Raw genomic sequence first — 17,726 nt, 5'->3', positions numbered from 1 at the left:
GCCTCTGCCTGATGCTCATACTGTCCAATCAGAGCAGAGAGATCCCAGAGCGACACAGAGCCACACATCGAGCTACCGCTGTTGCTTTTATCACGGAAACTGTCATTATGCTGTTTGCTAAAGCTATTTAACTGCCCTTCATTCCTGTATTTTTGGTCCAGTCCTCTGAGATGCTCAGCTTGAGTGTATCAGACACATGCACCTTACAGATCTGTAATAAAAACGTTGATTTTGTCTTGAACTTGTATTTGGCAATTGACTTCATTGACTTGGTACTTTCACAGCAATAGGGTAAAATAAGATACTTCTTCAGAACACATTTTACATATTAACCGAAAAGTTAGGCGATGTTTCAAAAACTTGCTTTAGTGATTCTGCGTGTATCTGACTTCAGTTGAAAGTTCTGGAATAACCCTGCCATGATAAGCTGACTTAAAGCTGACTGATCGGGTTTGAGTGCCGGATTTTCTAATGATACGTATCAAGACAGTGTGAACTGGAACACCACATCAAGGCGCAAATAAAAGTAACCTTCAGAAGAGTCATCAAAGCTGCTATGGTCCTGACATATTTCCATCAGTGACATTGGCTGGAGTCATTAGCCCAGCCTTGTAAAATTGGACGCTTCAAAAGGCACTCTTGTGGATGACCCGCCCTTTGATAGAGAACAGAGATAATAGCCATTGGAGGCCAATTCCCTCTCTCGCCCCCTTTCTTATAAAACCGTCACAATGGTAATCAATTCTTCACAGCCATCAGAGGGGCTATATCCGAGCGTGACAGTGTCACCTTGAAGGAGGACAATCTGGGCTGACTCACCCCCGTCAGCCAAATACAGTATTTAGCCACTTCTGTTACCAACTGTCATAAATGAAGGAGATTAATGAGCTCGTAAAATATACGACTGCATGTGTTTTTCATTTGTTTCTTCGCATTATCTCAACCGAAAGTGGTTTGAGTTTCGGCGCTAGCTCACGAGGGCTGTTCATCGCTAGTTGAACATGTAGGACTGTCCAGGGGGAAAGGAAGCTGTCTGGTTGGACAAGTTCAGCACAATGTTGCTACAGCTCTCTGACCTGAGGGCAAACAATAACGTTATAAGGGTTCTAGCACAGGTCATAGGTTTAACACGCTCCAACACATGACCAGGGACTACAGAACAGTGTGTGTTATGATTGGTGTGTTGTGGGAGGAGGGTGTTGGTAAACCTACTTGATGAAGTCTCCCTCCAGGGCAATGACCCGCTTGATAATCTTCTGTTGGGGGTTCTTGGGGGACCTGTGGGGGCAGTAAACATTTCTCAGCTCATAACAAGCCACTGCAAACACAGAATTCACCTAACCCAACCCAGGTAAAAGAGCTTGTGACTGTACGTCAATGTCTCCTGTCTTTAAAAAGGGTCTGAGTCAGTTCTGATCCCTCTCTGAACATCGGTTTGTTTCCCTCATCTGCAGCTGTTGTATGTTCTATGAAATATGAAACGACTTCTTTCCTTCTAAGGGTCAGACCGCAGCAATCCTTTTAAACACTGCATGTTTGTTTTTAGTAATTAACTTCTCTAGTATGCTAGCAAGGGTTACGTTGAGACGAGGGTCCTTTTGAAGTGGTTCCCTTCAATATTACACAATGCCAAAAAACATTGAAAAACAATGTAGCGTAAACGACAAGCAACACATACAGAACCAGGCTTATACGATTTAAACATTTACATTTCTTGGTGTCAGGCCCAACAGGCCTAACAAAAAAAATCCAGGAATTAGTAAATAATAAACGATCAAAACTAGAGAGCTTTCCTAAGCTTTGTCACTTCCAACAGGATTTCAAGACATTTACTTTAAGTGAGATAAGGTGTGTGTGTCACTGCAGGAGGGAAGTGTGTGTGTGTGTGTGTGTGTGTTAGAGCTTTGCAGATGAACAAAAGGTCATGCTACTCTATGTATGGCCCCGTTTTTAAAAGACCATCGACAACACTTTGCTTATCCAGAACACTGTACTTTCCCTGCGATGAGTGATGATTTTCATTAGCTATGAAGGAAAGACTGCAGGATGATCCCGAAGGGGTAAAGATAAGGATTTCTTCTCTTCTTCTGTTCTAGTATATCCCTTCTTTCTTTGCTGTATCACTCCATCTCTGAAGCTTCCCAGCAGGTGAATGGAGACACCTTGGGGTGATTCAAACAGTGCTGCAGCAGAAGACTCCCGAAGAAACTCTCTTTTTTTATGCTAGCAGTAAACCCCGTCGAACTGCTGCTATGTTCACTTCATCAATTCCACAGTCGTAAATGTCATGCCAATGACTTCATTCATGAGTGAATACATAAAAGACTAGTGTGTTAGCAGCCAGCCAGGGACAGTGGTAGCAAGTTGTTGCTGCCAGGAGACAATGTTAATTTAATATTGACGATAGTCCGGTGAATCAACCGCCGTGTCGTAAAGATGTGTTGGTTTTCTGTGCGTTTCCTTTTTCTGAGGCTACGATCAATAGTTTGACTGGCATAATCATTCTTGGGCTTCTTTCATATCCACTGGTTTGTGAAAGACGTCAGGATGTCAGGGGAGCAGAGAGCCAAACACACAGAGGGGTGCAGGCGGAACGACTCCAGCCAAATGAGGGACCTTTACACAAAGGCATTGAATAATGACCCTGAGAAACCGCAGTTTGTTAAACGTTGCCTTCAAACCCTGGGAGAATCAAACACAAACGCCAGTCTTAATAAGAAGCCACATCCATTCTGACTCCCTCCCTCCCTCCCTCGCTCGCTCTCTTTGACCCCCTCCCTCCCTCCCCTCCCCTCCCCTCCCCTCCCCTCCCCTCCCCTCCCCTCCCCTCCCCTCCCCTCCCCTCCCCTCCCCTCCCCTCCCCTCCCACACACACAGAATGACTCCCTTCCTCCCCCTCTCTACCACGTATACACACACATTTGTTCTTGCTCATCCCCTGCTCGTCCCTCCCTCCCTCCCACCTCTCTTTCTGCCTCCGGCATACAGGGGATCATGACTGATTGACAGGCAGCTCAGCCAATCACACTCACCCGCAGCTCCCAGAACAGAGCCCGGGAGCTGAACAGTGATTGGCCTGTCTCAGGGGAGGCTTTATGTGTGTGTGCGTGTGTGTGTGGGCGTGTGTTTGTGAGTGTGTAGTCATTAATGGCGAAGGGGCAGGCAGCAGTGGGACAGAGTGATGGTTGATCAGCTGAGTGATCTGATCTCAAACTACGCTGAAGAGGAGGGAGAGAGCGAGCGAGGCGCCCGCCCCTCTGCACTGCTCCGCACCACGCATCTTTAGCAGGCACAGACACAACCAGGAGTCACACTTAAACTCCCTCCCTCCCCCTCCACCTCAACCCTCTCTCTCTGCCTCCCTCGCGCTCTCTCTCTCTCTCACACACACACGCGCAGTGGAACAAGACTGGAGCTGAAGCTACCCATCTCTCCCTCTCCCTCTCTCTCTCTCTCCATCTCGCTCTCTCGTCCTCAGTATCGTGGCGAACGGGGAAAGAAGACGCACGTTCTTGGAGATACACAGGACAGGAGAGGCTTCTGCTGCCCGAGAGTGTGTCGCTGTTTGGCCGGACGGGCGCCGGACTGAGGGGCACTGCTGCAGCCATGCGAGGAATACCTGCTGCTCCGGGAGTCAGGGTGCTGGGACACATGGGTAAGAGTTAGGCGGCTCTCGTATCTGGTCTGTTCCTGTGGCTATGACTCATGTGCACTGTGTTGGAGGGCCGTGGATGATGCTTTCATGTGGCACTGCGGTAGTCCTTGAGCACAGCTTGGTGTGTGTGTGTGTGTGTGAGGAGTTAGCAGAAGGCACAGCCTGCGGTGATGTGGGAAGCTTGGCTGAGAGCGAGGCAAGGCTGTTCAAGACAGGGATTTTGTCGCAGGTTTGGATGAAACGGTGAAGGCTGCGGATGTTTAAGAGCCAGGGCTGCCTTGCATCTCCCAGGTCCCTCTCAGGGATGAGCTGTCGCTCTCTGAAACTGACAGGGAGATCTGGCTGTTTGTAGCTTGAGGGGAAGAGAGGCAGTGTTATCTGAAGAAATGCTCTACAGGTTTCACTGGGAGAAAGACTACTGGTCTTGGAGGAGAAAAATAAAAACAGTCAAGGTATGCAGTCCACTTGTAGCCTTGAGGTAAAAATAAAAATAAAACAAAATACAAATGCATTGACAACAATAAAAAAAAAAAAAAAATGATTTCAACAAGGTTCACCTGAAGGGAAATAATTCCTATAGGTTTTTGGTGAAAGCACGGCTGACAAATTGTGCATGGTCTCACACGGTTCTGTTGTATGACTCAACAGTGAACAAACACAGGGGAGGAAAGTAATATTCTCCTTCCTGTTGGGAATGTAATGATGAGTACAAACAGGTCAGTAGGAGCTGAGCATCGTAGGGTTGGGATGCAGAGAAGTCTCCCCAAACCAGAGGAATAGATATTCCCACCACTGCCTGCCTAATTTACCAGAACACGCTCCCTCCCCCTCTCCCCCTCCCCCTCCCCCTCTCCCTCTCCCTCTCCCTCCCCTCATCACTGTGACTGTATTTAGGTCTTGTTCATAATTAACAACATCTCACAGAGGCGTCTTTAGAGTGCAGACCTAGTTTAGCACTTTAACAACATTTCTCAATGGGGTCAAATACAACGAGGGGGAATAAAAGCACGTTCCTGTGGTAAATTACGCTACAGTAAAATATTTTTTTTATTGGCAGCAAAAATGCATAATATCATGCTAAATCAGCGCCAGCGATGGAGAGTTTGAAACAATCATTATTTCTCAAGGGTCCAACAACTAATACGCCAATTTCCTATTCTCATGGTTAAAATGACATTTTTGCAATTCATCTCTCAGACGGAGATAGCAATGTAATGGGATGAATCAGTGTGTCTTGATTAAAAAGACGACCGTTTCACTTACGGTGCTTCACTACAAAGCAGTCAACAATTTATGCTTAGAAGAAACAGCAGCTCAAATTGGTTTTGGACCAATAACTACAGTAGAATTTCAAAATACTTCCTGCCAATCCACACTCTGTAACAGGCCGAGTCGACACGCAACGCTGAGAATACCAATAGCACAGCACACGCGACTCCAGGGCTGCTAAACAAAGATTGATTTGATACACCGGGGAAAACTCATCCCTGGCTGCACCTCTTACCTGGGAATGATTGTGTGTTTTTCAGCACTGTAGAACCATGCAGGTTCCTCTACAAAAACGTTGTGAATAAAGTGTCACCAAAAACAGCATTCGTTCCCGGTGAATGCATGTCATAGCTACCTCTGCATCATTCTGTCTTGATTATAGTCTTAATTGTTCAAGGTTAACAAAAAAAACAAAAATACGAGCACAAAAGTGCCCCCCATCCTGTAGCCTACTTACAGCATACGACCCTGGCGTATAGGCACACCAGGAACATCATCAATCAACAGACAGGCCATGGTTACCTATATGGGGAGGAGCGCTTCTTCCAGAACAGTCAAAAGCCGGTGAGCGGGGTGAAGCGGGAGTGGGGAGCTAAGCCGGAGGGTTCTGACAGCTTAACATCGATCCCTAATTAATTGTTGACTCGCTGCTTATTTGCAGGCGGTGTGGAGCAGATGTAGGGGGAAGAGCTCCTCTCCAGATTTCATTATGGATGTGAGCCACACAGTGGGCCGTGCTAATGAATGTAGCCATACAGCTAATGCTAATGCCAGGCACCGGGCTAGCATCAGTAATGCAGGTTGTGTGGCTGCAGGGTGGGTGGCAGAGGACCCGAAAGTGGGTGTTGGGGCCGTGTCACCGGTTCAATTGAGGGGAACACGAAGACGGTAGGGTCCCTGCTGAAAGCACAGTTTTAGCTTAGACAGATTTAATGGTAAATCAATGGAGGAGGGGATTGGGAGCCAACGTCATGACCTCTTATGTAGTTAAGATTAGCATGCGACACGAGAGCGGATAGGTGGTGAGAGAGTGAGAAAGACAAGATGGGGAAGAGAAGAAGAGAGGTGAAGAGAGCGAGAGATAGAGGGAGGGAAGAAAGTGAGAGAGATACAAGGAGAGAGATAGAGAATCGATAATTCTCTTGGGGGATAGGTGGTCCAGGCGGGTCTGAGTTGTTACACTACAGCACAGGCCTTCACAGACGGTTTATGTTGCAGCTGTAAGTAGTAAGCAGAAACACGCCGTATTTCACAAGTGAGTTGCGCGATGTTCCTGTGACCATTGTTTCCCAAAACAATAGTCACAGTCTTAAAAAGTGTTAGGGACCAAAACAAATCAACATGCGTTTTTTGGGTGTCTGTATATATGCAGCAATATAAAAGTGCAATGTTAAGGATTTTTAAATTTTATTTGATTATTTCTAAAAGCATTTTTGATTTAGTTTTTTTGTATTTGTGCCTAATAGTTTTGCACAGTACTGTATCTTATATATACACATTTGCAGTCTTTTTACATATACAGGATTTACGCATCTGTGGATGGGAACATAAGGCTATATTTTCCCACATCTAAGTAACTGCATGTAGGGTTTCCTCTGCAAAGTGCACTTAAGCCTTTCATAGCCACAGCAGGACGTGAATAACATTGGACACTCATAAAGGGATTGCATCACAAGAAATGTAGCTGTCCAGGGTACATTAAGGCACAAATAAAACATCACTTTGTCCTCAGCAGGTCTTAAGTGGTCACAATATACACCTTCCATTTTGTTTGTCACACTGGTAAACAAGCTCACGTCCTACATCCAGCTCCCCAGCCTGGACGGAGGGATTCTTTAGGCTCGATTCGCAGAATGGACAAGGCTGGGGTCTTTTGGCTTTGTCACAATACCAGGATAATGTGACAGTGGTGTCATCTCCCATTCTTCACTTCCACCCAACCCAACCCAACCACCCAGCAGGCAGGCAGGCTGGCAGGCAGGCAGGCAGGCAGGCAGGCAGGCAGGCAGGCAGGCTTGCAGGCTGGCAGGCAGGCTGGCAGGCAGGCAGGCAGGCTGGCAGGCAGGCAGGCAGGCAGGCAGGCAGGCAGGCTTGCAGGCTGGCAGGCAGGCAGGCAGGCAGGCTGGCAGGCAGGCTGGCAGGCAGGCAGGCAGGCAGGCAGGCAGGCAGGCAGGCAGGCTTGCAGGCTGGCAGGCAGGCAGGCAGGCAGGCAGGCAGGCTGGGTGGGTGGCTGCGAGTGTGGCAGGGACAGCCTGCTTTACACTCTCAGCTGGTGAATTAAACATGGTGGAATGGGGCCACTTTATGAGACGTCTGGCACATTAGGAGAGGAGGACCGTAAAATGCTCTCATAGGCCGGCCATGTTACACCATAGGAATGAACACACAAATATTTCATGTTTGGACCCTCCTAATCCATTTGGAGAATGTCAATATTCAGCACTTAAAAAAAGTGCCCCCAGCACGCACCGTCGAGGGGTTAAACTGAACGGAAATGGACAGATTTTCACCACTTTAGCTAGCGTGTCTGTTACTACAGGAGGACTTCTACCCGCAGTTAAAGTAAATAATAAACTAAATACAGGTTTTTTTATGTGTAAGAGTTAAGATGTAGAGGTAGCAGTGCGTAGGTTGAAGTGATGGGAACCCAACACACTATCTCCTAAGAGGTGGACCGCTTCCACAACCCAAATGAGTCTATGGAGGTTGACTTCCCGGACTCCTTCACACAATGAGTCCTTTTCTGATACCATAGACTCTGGCTTTCCATGTTAAGACCCTGAGTAACCAAGTTGTTTAAAAAAGACAAACATTTGTTTAGTCTAAGTTACTCTGGTGCTGAAACCATTTCAACACCTTTCAATAAAGCGAAGAAATATTACAGCAACAACAGATTCTAGTGCTTTCAAGTTGTATTATCCAACCGCAGCATTGAGTTAGGATTATACAGACTCAAATTGCAACTCCAGTGACTAAATCACAAGTAAACAGAAATAAGCATATAAAGTATAGCAGGTATTATAGAATAGGTATTGCTAAAAACCAAAAACTTGACGCTAAAGAGAGAGAAACTTGAACTTTAAGACAGGACTGCAAAGCAGTATTTAAAAGTTTTGCTACATAACATATCAAACTGTTTCTACATACATTCTACAGCATTCCCATGACAGCAGATAAATCAACGTCATTTACAACATGTTGGTTGAAAATACCTCCACTAAATATATCCATTTGATCTAATAGTGTGCAGACAAGATGTGAGTCAAGTCACTGCTGGGTCCCAGCGTTAAGTAATAAAAGGAAAATGAGCATAAGTGTCGTGAAAGCAAACAGAATAAATTAAATTAACTTGTGTGAGCTTCTGGGGAGTTGACTACATCAAGGAAAAAGCATGTTCAGTATTTACCATTCAATCTTTTTCTCTTCATAAACATGCACGTTCTTTTTCCATACATCCTGTATATTGCTGTGATTTCCATGAATAAAACACATACAGTTCCACCAGGGCAATGATCATGCACCCCCCCTCCCAGTTTTAATGGTTTACACATAAAAACCTGAACACTGGGGACCTGGCAATGATGAATGCAAACAATATCAAGCACTGCATCAAGAGTGTCATACTCTCACACATACTAATAACAACCGTAAATTTGATATAAAAAATAAATTGCTCATCTGCTCGTTTCTGAAGGAGGTGTAGATGGAATGTCTTATAAGCTGGACCACAGATATTTAAGGGGAAAACCAGCAAATAAAAAAACAAGCAAGAAGACAAATAAAAATGATTTTTGACAACTTGATCCCACCTGTGCATCTTGACTGGCTGCTATTGGCCGGCTCTGTCATAACCAGTATCCATCACAAGCCTGCTCTGATAGCCTCGCCGACAGCTTCATCTACCATCCAACACACAGCCATACCTTCTGCCCTCAATGTCACATATTAATACAAATATCAATATGAGCAGTTGACACAAGCACACCTGACAAGTAACCTCTCGCCTGTGTGAATCTTTAATCCAGTTGCATGTCCATTATGCAGGAGGGCTGTAGAGTCACAACTAAACACCTGTAGCAAGTTTCAGAGATATTTTTTGGGCGATTCAAAAATTGCGGTGGCATGATTCCTTGATGGTTCTCTTCGGTAAAGACTTAGGGTCTCAAGCTTGTTGATTAGGAGGTCTGTGGCGACGCTGGAAGGGTCCTGATGTTTTGGATTTTCTAAACTTGCTATTCTGACTTGTTTTGTTTTGTTCCATTTTGGGATGCTGCCAGTTTTATTTTACTGGACTGTCTAATTCAAACACACTTTCTAAGACGGATCTCTATCCTTTCAGTAATTTTAAATGATTCAAAGTGTAATTATTAGTCACAAACTGCCAAATAATATACATAAGGTCAAGTCAATCATAACATGACGCTGATATGGAGGGGAAAGCCATAAAATGAAATGAACATGAATGGAGCTCGATATTCCTAAAAGCCAATATTCCTGTGTTTCTCAATAACCCCAGGTTGTACTGAATGTTTGTTTTCTTCTTTTTCCTCATCTCTTTTTCCAGATGAAAATTGACAGCGCTGACAGTGGCTAATAACGATGGAAGACAAAGTGACTCATCTCCAGATGAAGACAGATCATTTCTTCTTTCCCAAAGTCCACAGACCCTCTCCCTGAAGGACACAGTGACCTTCACTATCCAGCTTGCATGACAACCTGGCACAGGCTAAATCAAAAGGTTGCTCCTCGTTGCCAAGAACGGCAAGACAACAGGGCCAAATCTTTAGGGACCAGGCGTCAGCAGAAATCCACTCTGTCTCTCAGCAGTAACAAATGAGCCTTTATTTGTGAAGTTAACAGTGCTAACAGCAGACTCCATAAGGACCAATTACTAGCTGAAGGGAATAGGGGGCCAAGATGAAGGAGACGGCGTTTGTGGTTTGTTTGTTAGCCGAGCTAGCTCTGACTGCTTTTGTTTTGGCCTCTAAGGAGGGTTCTCATTGCCCTGATTTGTGTCGATGTGAGACACGACCCTGGTTCTCTCCCAGCTCTATGTACTCAGAGGCTCCCACAGTGGACTGTAATGACTTGGGCCTTGCAACGCTGCCAGGAAAACTGCCATCCGATACACAGGTACTGTTGTTACAGACCAACAACATCATCAATGTGGAAGAACCCTTGGATTACCTGGTCAACATCACAGAGATCGACTTGTCCCAGAACAACATTTCGTCCCTGAGCAGTGTCCGCCTGGGGCTTCTTCCCCAGTTGCTGTCGCTGCACGTGGAGGAGAACTGCGTCCAGACCCTGTCGGACAGTTGCATCCCTTCCCTGCCCAACCTCCAGGAGTTCTACATCAACCACAACCGGATCTCCTCCATCAGTCCCAGGGCCTTCCAAGGGTTAGGGAGACTTTTACGCCTGCATCTGAACTCCAACCGACTGAGGGCCATCAACATGGAGTGGTTCCAGCCTCTTCGCACCCTGGAGATCCTCATGATCGGAGAAAACCCCGTTCTCCAGCTGTCTGACATGAACTTTAAGCCTCTGGTCAACCTCCGTAGCTTGGTTCTCGCCAGGATGAATCTGTCAGAGATCCCGGACAACACTCTGGTGGGCCTTGAGAACTTGGAGAGCATCTCCTTCTTTGACAACTTGTTTGAAAAGGTTCCACGGGCTGCCCTAAAAAGGGCAGAAAACCTGAAGTTCCTGGATCTAAACAAGAACCCGATCGAGCGGATTCAGAAGGGGGACTTTGCGGACATGATCCATCTCAAGGAGCTGGGCGTCAACAGCATGACAGAGCTGGTGTGCATCGACGGTTTCGCCCTGAGCAACTTACCCGAACTAACCAAGATCGAGGCCACCAACAACCCCAAACTGTCCTACATCCACCCGGACGCCTTCTACAAGTTGCCCCGGCTGGAGACGCTGATGCTGAACAGCAACGCCCTGAGCGCCCTGCACCGCAGGACCGTGGAGTCCCTGCCAAACCTGCGGGAGGTGAGCATGCACAGCAACCCCATCCGCTGCGACTGCGTCGTCCGCTGGATCAACATGAACAGGACCGGAGTCCGTTTCATGGAGCCTGACTCGCTGTTCTGTGCTGAGCCCCCAGAGTACCAGGGCCAGCACGTCCGACAGGTGCACTTCAGGGAGATGACGGAGATCTGCCTTCCGCTCATCTCGTCCGGAAGCCTTCCGGATCGAATGGCCATCAGGAAAGGGGGTCAGGTGACGATGCACTGCAGGGCATTTGGAGAACCGGAGCCTGAAATCTACTGGGTCACGCCGACTGGGCTCAGGGTGCTGCCCAACAGCGTGTCTGATAAGTACTACATGCACCCAGAGGGGACCTTCGACATCTATGACGCTGGTGACCATGAGGCCGGCCTGTACACTTGCGTCGCTCACAATCTTGTCGGCGCAGACCTGAAATCCGTCTTGGTGGTGGTGGACGGATACTTTCCCAAACCTTCGAACCAATCTTTGCGGCTGGACACCAAGTCCGTGCAGCCTCGTTCTGTTTTACTGTCCTGGAAAAACCCTGGTGGTTTTGTTTCTAATATAAAGTGGTACATGACCGCCCACGTTAACCACCCCTCCATGGCGTTTACCGCCAGGGTTCCTTCTGATGTGAAAGAGTACCGGCTGGCTCACTTGAGACCCTCCACCCAGTACAGGGTATGTGTGGAGGTGACAAGCAGACAGCTGGGAGGCTACAGGGACTGTGTCAATGTCACCACTAAAGGACTGGAAGACCCTGTTGACAGCAGTGAGAACTGGGACACCATAGTGATGAGTGTCTGTGCTGTGCTTTTCGTGGTGGTCGCCGTGGCTTTTTCTGTCATCTACACATCTCTGCGTAGCCAGTTCTTTTACAGGAAGTTGATAGAGGATCAGGCTGAGTCACTGCTAGGTCCTAGTGATGGTTCATCTTCCTCTCTCTCAGGACTGGGTGTTTCTGGTGTCAAGGTTAGGGCAACGGTAGTAGACTTTCCAGACCATTCCATGTGAGCAACAACCTTGGTCATGGAAATGAATGCACTGGATTTGGACATCATGGAAGAGAGATGGACACAAGCATTTGATTGATGTGCCCTCTTTTCGAGACATTTGAAAGGACACCTAATCGGTGAATTTGACAGGGTGGATTCCGGTAGGGTTCATGCATAACTATGTAACCAGCTAAAACCAGACTAAAGACTATTTTCTAATACAAAATGTGTGTCATTGCAGCAGATCTTTCACAGACAAGTATCTAAATTGATATACGTGGCTACTGGTCATTCATGCGGTGCGACTGGAATAAAGCAGCACAAAGACTATTTTGTCTCTGTTCTTCTACCGTGGTTTATAACCGCTTGTGGAGATGTCTTTGTGGGTCGCAAGGAAACTTATACGTGCTGTGTAACATTAAAGGGCCATACGTAACAGAATTCTACTTGTAGAGTTTATAAAAAAAGGGAAAACTTGTTAGAATAGTATACAATAACATGAACTATGATGTAAAACATTTTATGATCAAATACACTTTTTCATAAAGAAAAACGTATGCTGTCTTCTAACTGAAAGGTAATGTTTTCTCTCACATTGAGTCGCCATATTGTCCGAAAAGCAGCTTGGCAGTACAAAGATGAATATGGCACTGTACTGCTTTCAAATAAGGACTTAGGCCCTAGCTGTAAAATCCAGTTGTCCCCCCCCCCCCCCCCCCCCCCAAAAAAAGGGTAGAATTCATAAATTCAAAAACCATAAATCTTTCTATATCACTGTCTAAACCATACAAGAGGAACACTGTGTTGTGGACAAACACAATTACTAGGGCTGCCCTTGAAGGCGGACATTTTAACATTGTTACCAAAATGCAATCTCAAGCAGGATGACGTGTTTTGCCAATCAGGGGGAAGGAGTGTGTAATTGAGTGAGTGAGTGTGCGTGTGTGCTTACGTGCGTTAACACTGTACGTGTGTGGGCATGGCATTGGAGACCCTATTGACTTAGAATTGCATTATATTCTCCTTCATTAAAAATCCAATATGGATTCCCAACACAAACCTCACTGGGGTGATGAATCGGCTTCACATTCGGACTGATGGGGGGCATTTATCAAGAGGACTGAGCCATATATCAACAGAGTTTCAGCACCTTGGACAGGGCTTTTAGAGTGTGGCCATTTGTCACCGCCAAGGGAACTAAAATATGACCCATTAGAGCACAGGTAGTGAGTGGGTCAGCAGGAACGTGTTGCCGGAACGTTCCCTCTCCCTCCGTGACCCTGGCGAGACACGGGCGCCGTTGCAGGAACAGCTCAGCAACTTTTTGGCTCGTTTGTTAAACACTTCCCATCGAACCAGGAGAGGAAGGAGACAAATGGAGCGCAAAATGAGGACAAAGTGCTGGAAGTCAGTCACATGACGGCTGACGCCCTGAACATCTGTCCTTCTGATGTTATTGATGTGTGGCATATTTTTGGGTACCGGGCAAGAGGGCTGGTTAGGAATCGTCATGAGAGACAGCCTCAAATCCAATCAAAATGTATTTGTATAGCCCTTTTTACACGCAAGCATGTCACAGAGGGCTTCACATAAACCCATAGAACTGCCCCTCAACCAACCTAAAACCTCAGGGAAGACAAGGAAAAACTCCCAGAAAAACTCACTAAAACTCCTGTGGAGTGCCCTGTGTTTGCTGGGTTATCAGGATCCAAGTTTCACTTGAAAGAGTGGATTTCCTGGAAAACGGGCCGGACATTTGAGGCGTCGTCATACCCTGTCTACACAGTTTGAACTCCATTTTGCTCCTCCCGACAAGGGAAAACTTTGCCTCAGGATAGAATCCAATCAGGGAAACAAAATAATAATAGACACATCTTATAAATGTTTCACCCATGCAAACACTTTCCAATACAAGGCTGCTCTCAGTTATTAATTTGGCGCTATCTAGGGCCATGAAATGTGATAATTCAGTTATAAATTGAGGTTGCTTTCCGTTGACGTGTTCTCCTTCAGACAGGCTGAGTCAAGGGCATCGTAACAGTAGACCTCTTCAGGGGGCATCGTAACAGTAGACCTCTCACGCACGGAGATACCAGACACGGGGCGGCCAGGGAATCTAGTTCACATCATTTCAGGGGGTGTGTGTGGTGTGCTTAATCACAGCAGTGTTGACTAGTAACCGTCTACATCCACACACACACACACAGAACTCATGAACAAACAGTTAACAGACATTCAGTACACCCACACAATCAACTTCCTGATCATTTGTTCACTGATGTACCATGCACTTTGTCATTAATATTGTGCAAGGCAAATAGGCAGCACATGATGAACTGAATAGCCAGGTCCAGGGAGAATGTGGAAATTAGCTCCCAGTTTTCCTCCATACAAAACCAATTAGTCATTCTTTTCATGGATCTCCAAGGTTAGTATTTGGTTGCTTGCACATTTTGCAACTAGAATACAATCATTTAAAGTGACAGACTTTGTCGCAAAGGGATTTTGAAACTGCTAGGCAACATTATTTAGGAAGCTACAGTATGGTTAGCATTCCAAACATGAAGTCCTATTTCCATTCAAATCTTTTCCACAATCACTTGAGAATAACAAAATACAAAATAGACCAATACACTATACAGAAGGGCTGTGTCCTTAATACTTGCTTGAGCATCTTGATAGCCATCTTCATAGACTGAGTGCTTTATTACATTTTAAAATATTATTCTAAAGAATATTCTTGAACAGACAGACACCACTGGTTAGCCCACACAATGCAGGCATTCTACACACCCAGATTCCTTTCAGCTGCAAGGTATCTACACTCTTCTCTCCATTTATAGTTCTGTACTATTCTTTTGACGACAAAGAAAAAGAGGAAGGGAGAGAGAGAGAGAGAGAGAGGGGGGGGGGGGGTGCAGTGCACTGTGTTGTAAAGATGATAAGAAGAGTATGGTGCAGGTCAGAGAGGGAGAGCCTGCGCTGTGATTGGGTTCAGAGTTGTGAGGGACGCCTAGTCTGTCCAAGAAAGGAGACATATCAAGGGGGAAAGAATACGAGAGAAAGGTAATGCATCTGTCTATTATGAGCCTCTGATAAAGAAATACCCCCATGGGCCAAATACAACATCAACACATAAGGATATCTTAATAGACTTTTATATTGTTTCATGGTCCTTGTATCGTACCTGCTGTGTCGTCCATTGGGATATTCCACAAAATACACAATCTAATGACCTCTGATTAAAGTTAACAAATAACTCCTATTACCATGTTTCCCCTGGGACAATTCCTCTGCCGTCATTTACCACATGAAACAACAAGAAAATCTATACTACAAAAAGAGAACGAAAAGTTCCCCTAAGCGCTGCAAAAATGCTCTGCTTCTGAATTATTACCCCATTACGCACATTTTGCATTTAGGCCAGAGCTGCTCGTTGTGGCTTAGAGTAAGTAAAAATAGAAAGATTCACATGTATGTAACCCTCAGCTAACTGCACCCTGGGGCTGTAAGTGATGATGTCTCCATTCAAAGGCCCATTAAGTTAAAACAACTCGGGTGACAGCGTGATCCCATATCAAGGATTTGTGTGATTTCATCATTCAGTATTGCCCCAAACATGCCCCCCAAAGTACTGCTTATTAATATACACGTGTGTGTGTGTGTGTATGTGTGTGTGTGGGGGTGGGTGGGTGGGTTCACTGTAATCCCCCAATCCCAAAGCTCCCAGGATGCACTGCTACTAGATGTTCTAGAATCTCCCAGGGTTCGTTTTCCAGAGCTGCAGGGGCTGATACGATGGCCCCCACAGAGAGCCTGAGCTAAGTCTTGCAGTCTTACCGACTGCTCCTGCAGTCTTACCGGCTGCTCCTGCAGTCTTACCGGCTGCTGCAGCAGCCAGGGAGGTTGTGAGGGATGACTGCTGCAGCAGCCAGGGAGGTTGTGAGGGATGACTGCTGCAGCCAGGGAGGTTGTGAGGGATGACTGCTGCAGCAGCCAGGGAGGTTGTGAGGGATGACAAGCAGCAGCCAGGGAGGTTGTGAGGGATGACTGCTGCAGCAGCCAGGGAGGTTGTGAGGGGTGACTGCTGCAGCAGCCAGGGAGGTTGTGAGGGATGACTGCTGCAGCAGCCAGGGAGGTTGTGAGGGATGACTGCTGCAGCAGCCAGGGAGGTTGTGAGGGATGACTGCTGCAGCAGCCAGGGAGGTTGTGAGGGATGACTGCTGCAGCAGCCAGGGAGGTTGTGAGGGGTGACTGCTGCAGCAGCCAGGGAGGTTGTGAGGGATGACTGCTGCAGCAGCCAGGGAGGTTGTGAGGGATGACTGCTGCAGCAGCCAGGGAGGTTGTGAGGGATGACTGCTGCAGCAGCCAGGGAGGTTGTGAGGGATGACTGCTGCAGCAGCCAGGGAGGTTGTGAGGGATGACTGCTGCAGCAGCCAGGGAGGTTATGAGGGATGACTGCTGCAGCAGCCAGGGAGGTTGTGAGGGATGACTGCTGCAGCAGCCAGGGAGGTTGTGAGGGATGACTGCTGCAGCAGCCAGGGAGGTTGTGAGGGATGACAAGCAGCAGCCAGGGAGGTTGTGAGGGATGACTGCTGCAGCAGCCAGGGAGGTTGTGAGGGGTGACTGCTGCAGCAGCCAGGGAGGTTGTGAGGGATGACTGCTGCAGCAGCCAGGGAGGTTGTGAGGGATGACTGCTGCAGCAGCCAGGGAGGTTGTGAGGGATGACTGCTGCAGCAGCCAGGGAGGTTGTGAGGGATGACTGCTGCAGCAGCCAGGGAGGTTGTGAGGGATGACTGCTGCAGCAGCCAGGGAGGTTATGAGGGATGACTGCTGCAGCAGCCAGGGAGGTTGTGAGGGATGACTGCTGCAGCAGCCAGGGAGGTTGTGAGGGATGACAAGCAGCAGCCAGGGAGGTTGTGAGGGATGACTGCTGCAGCAGCCAGGGAGGTTGTGAGGGATGACAAGCAGCAGCCAGGGAGGTTGTGAGAGATGACTGCTGCAGCAGCCAGGGAGGTTGTGAGGGATGACTGCAGCAGCCAGGGAGGTTGTGAGGGATGACAAGCAGCAGCCAGGGAGGTTGTGAGGGATGACTGCTGCAGCAGCCAGGGAGGTTGTGAGGGATGACTGCTGCAGCCAGGGAGGTTGTGAGGGATGACTGCTGCAGCAGCCAGGGAGGTTGTGAGGGATGACTGCTGCAGCAGCCAGGGAGGTTGTGAGGGGTGACTGCTGCAGCAGCCAGGGAGGTTGTGAGGGATGACTGCTGCAGCAGCCAGGGAGGTTGTGAGGGATGACTGCTGCAGCAGCCAGGGAGGTTGTGAGGGATGACTGCTGCAGCAGCCAGGGAGGTTGTGAGGGATGACTGCTGCAGCAGCCAGGGAGGTTGTGAGGGATGACTGCTGCAGCAGCCAGGGAGGTTATGAGGGATGACTGCTGCAGCAGCCAGGGAGGTTGTGAGGGATGACTGCTGCAGCAGCCAGGGAGGTTGTGAGGGATGACTGCTGCAGCAGCCAGGGAGGTTGTGAGGGATGACAAGCAGCAGCCAGGGAGGTTGTGAGGGATGACTGCTGCAGCAGCCAGGGAGGTTGTGAGGGATGACAAGCAGCAGCCAGGGAGGTTGTGAGGGATGACTGCTGCAGCAGCCAGGGAGGTTGTGAGGGATGACTGCTGCAGCAGCCAGGGAGGTTGTGAGGGATGACAAGCGGCCATGCAGAGGAAGTGCCTCGGCAGCCTCCCCCAGGACGCAGGAAACAGCAGAGCGCCACGCTGACGTTTACTTCTGTACCGATGAAAAGAAGAGCAGA

General features: G+C 47.8%; 2 protein-coding genes across 3 annotated transcripts in view; one reads left to right on the top strand and one right to left on the bottom strand.

The window, feature by feature from the left end:
• The window catches only part of immp2l (inner mitochondrial membrane peptidase subunit 2), a 72,599-nt gene that overhangs the window by 6,151 nt on the left and 48,722 nt on the right, over positions 1 to 17,726 (bottom strand). For both annotated transcript variants that reach the window (XM_067234699.1, XM_067234698.1), the window contains exon 4: positions 1,213 to 1,278. In XM_067234699.1, the coding sequence (XP_067090800.1) occupies positions 1,213 to 1,278 (66 nt within the window). The remainder of the gene's footprint in view (positions 1 to 1,212; positions 1,279 to 17,726) is intronic.
• lrrn3a (leucine rich repeat neuronal 3a) lies at positions 9,842 to 12,386 on the top strand. The gene has a single exon (XM_067234696.1). It carries the CDS (start codon positions 9,842 to 9,844, stop codon positions 11,939 to 11,941), a length of 2,100 nt encoding a protein of 699 aa, XP_067090797.1. The 3' UTR covers positions 11,942 to 12,386.

This window comes from Osmerus mordax, chromosome 4 (genome assembly GCF_038355195.1).
Source record: "Osmerus mordax isolate fOsmMor3 chromosome 4, fOsmMor3.pri, whole genome shotgun sequence".
NCBI classification, from domain to species: domain Eukaryota; kingdom Metazoa; phylum Chordata; class Actinopteri; order Osmeriformes; family Osmeridae; genus Osmerus; species Osmerus mordax.
This window is presented reverse-complemented; position numbering and strand designations above follow the sequence as displayed.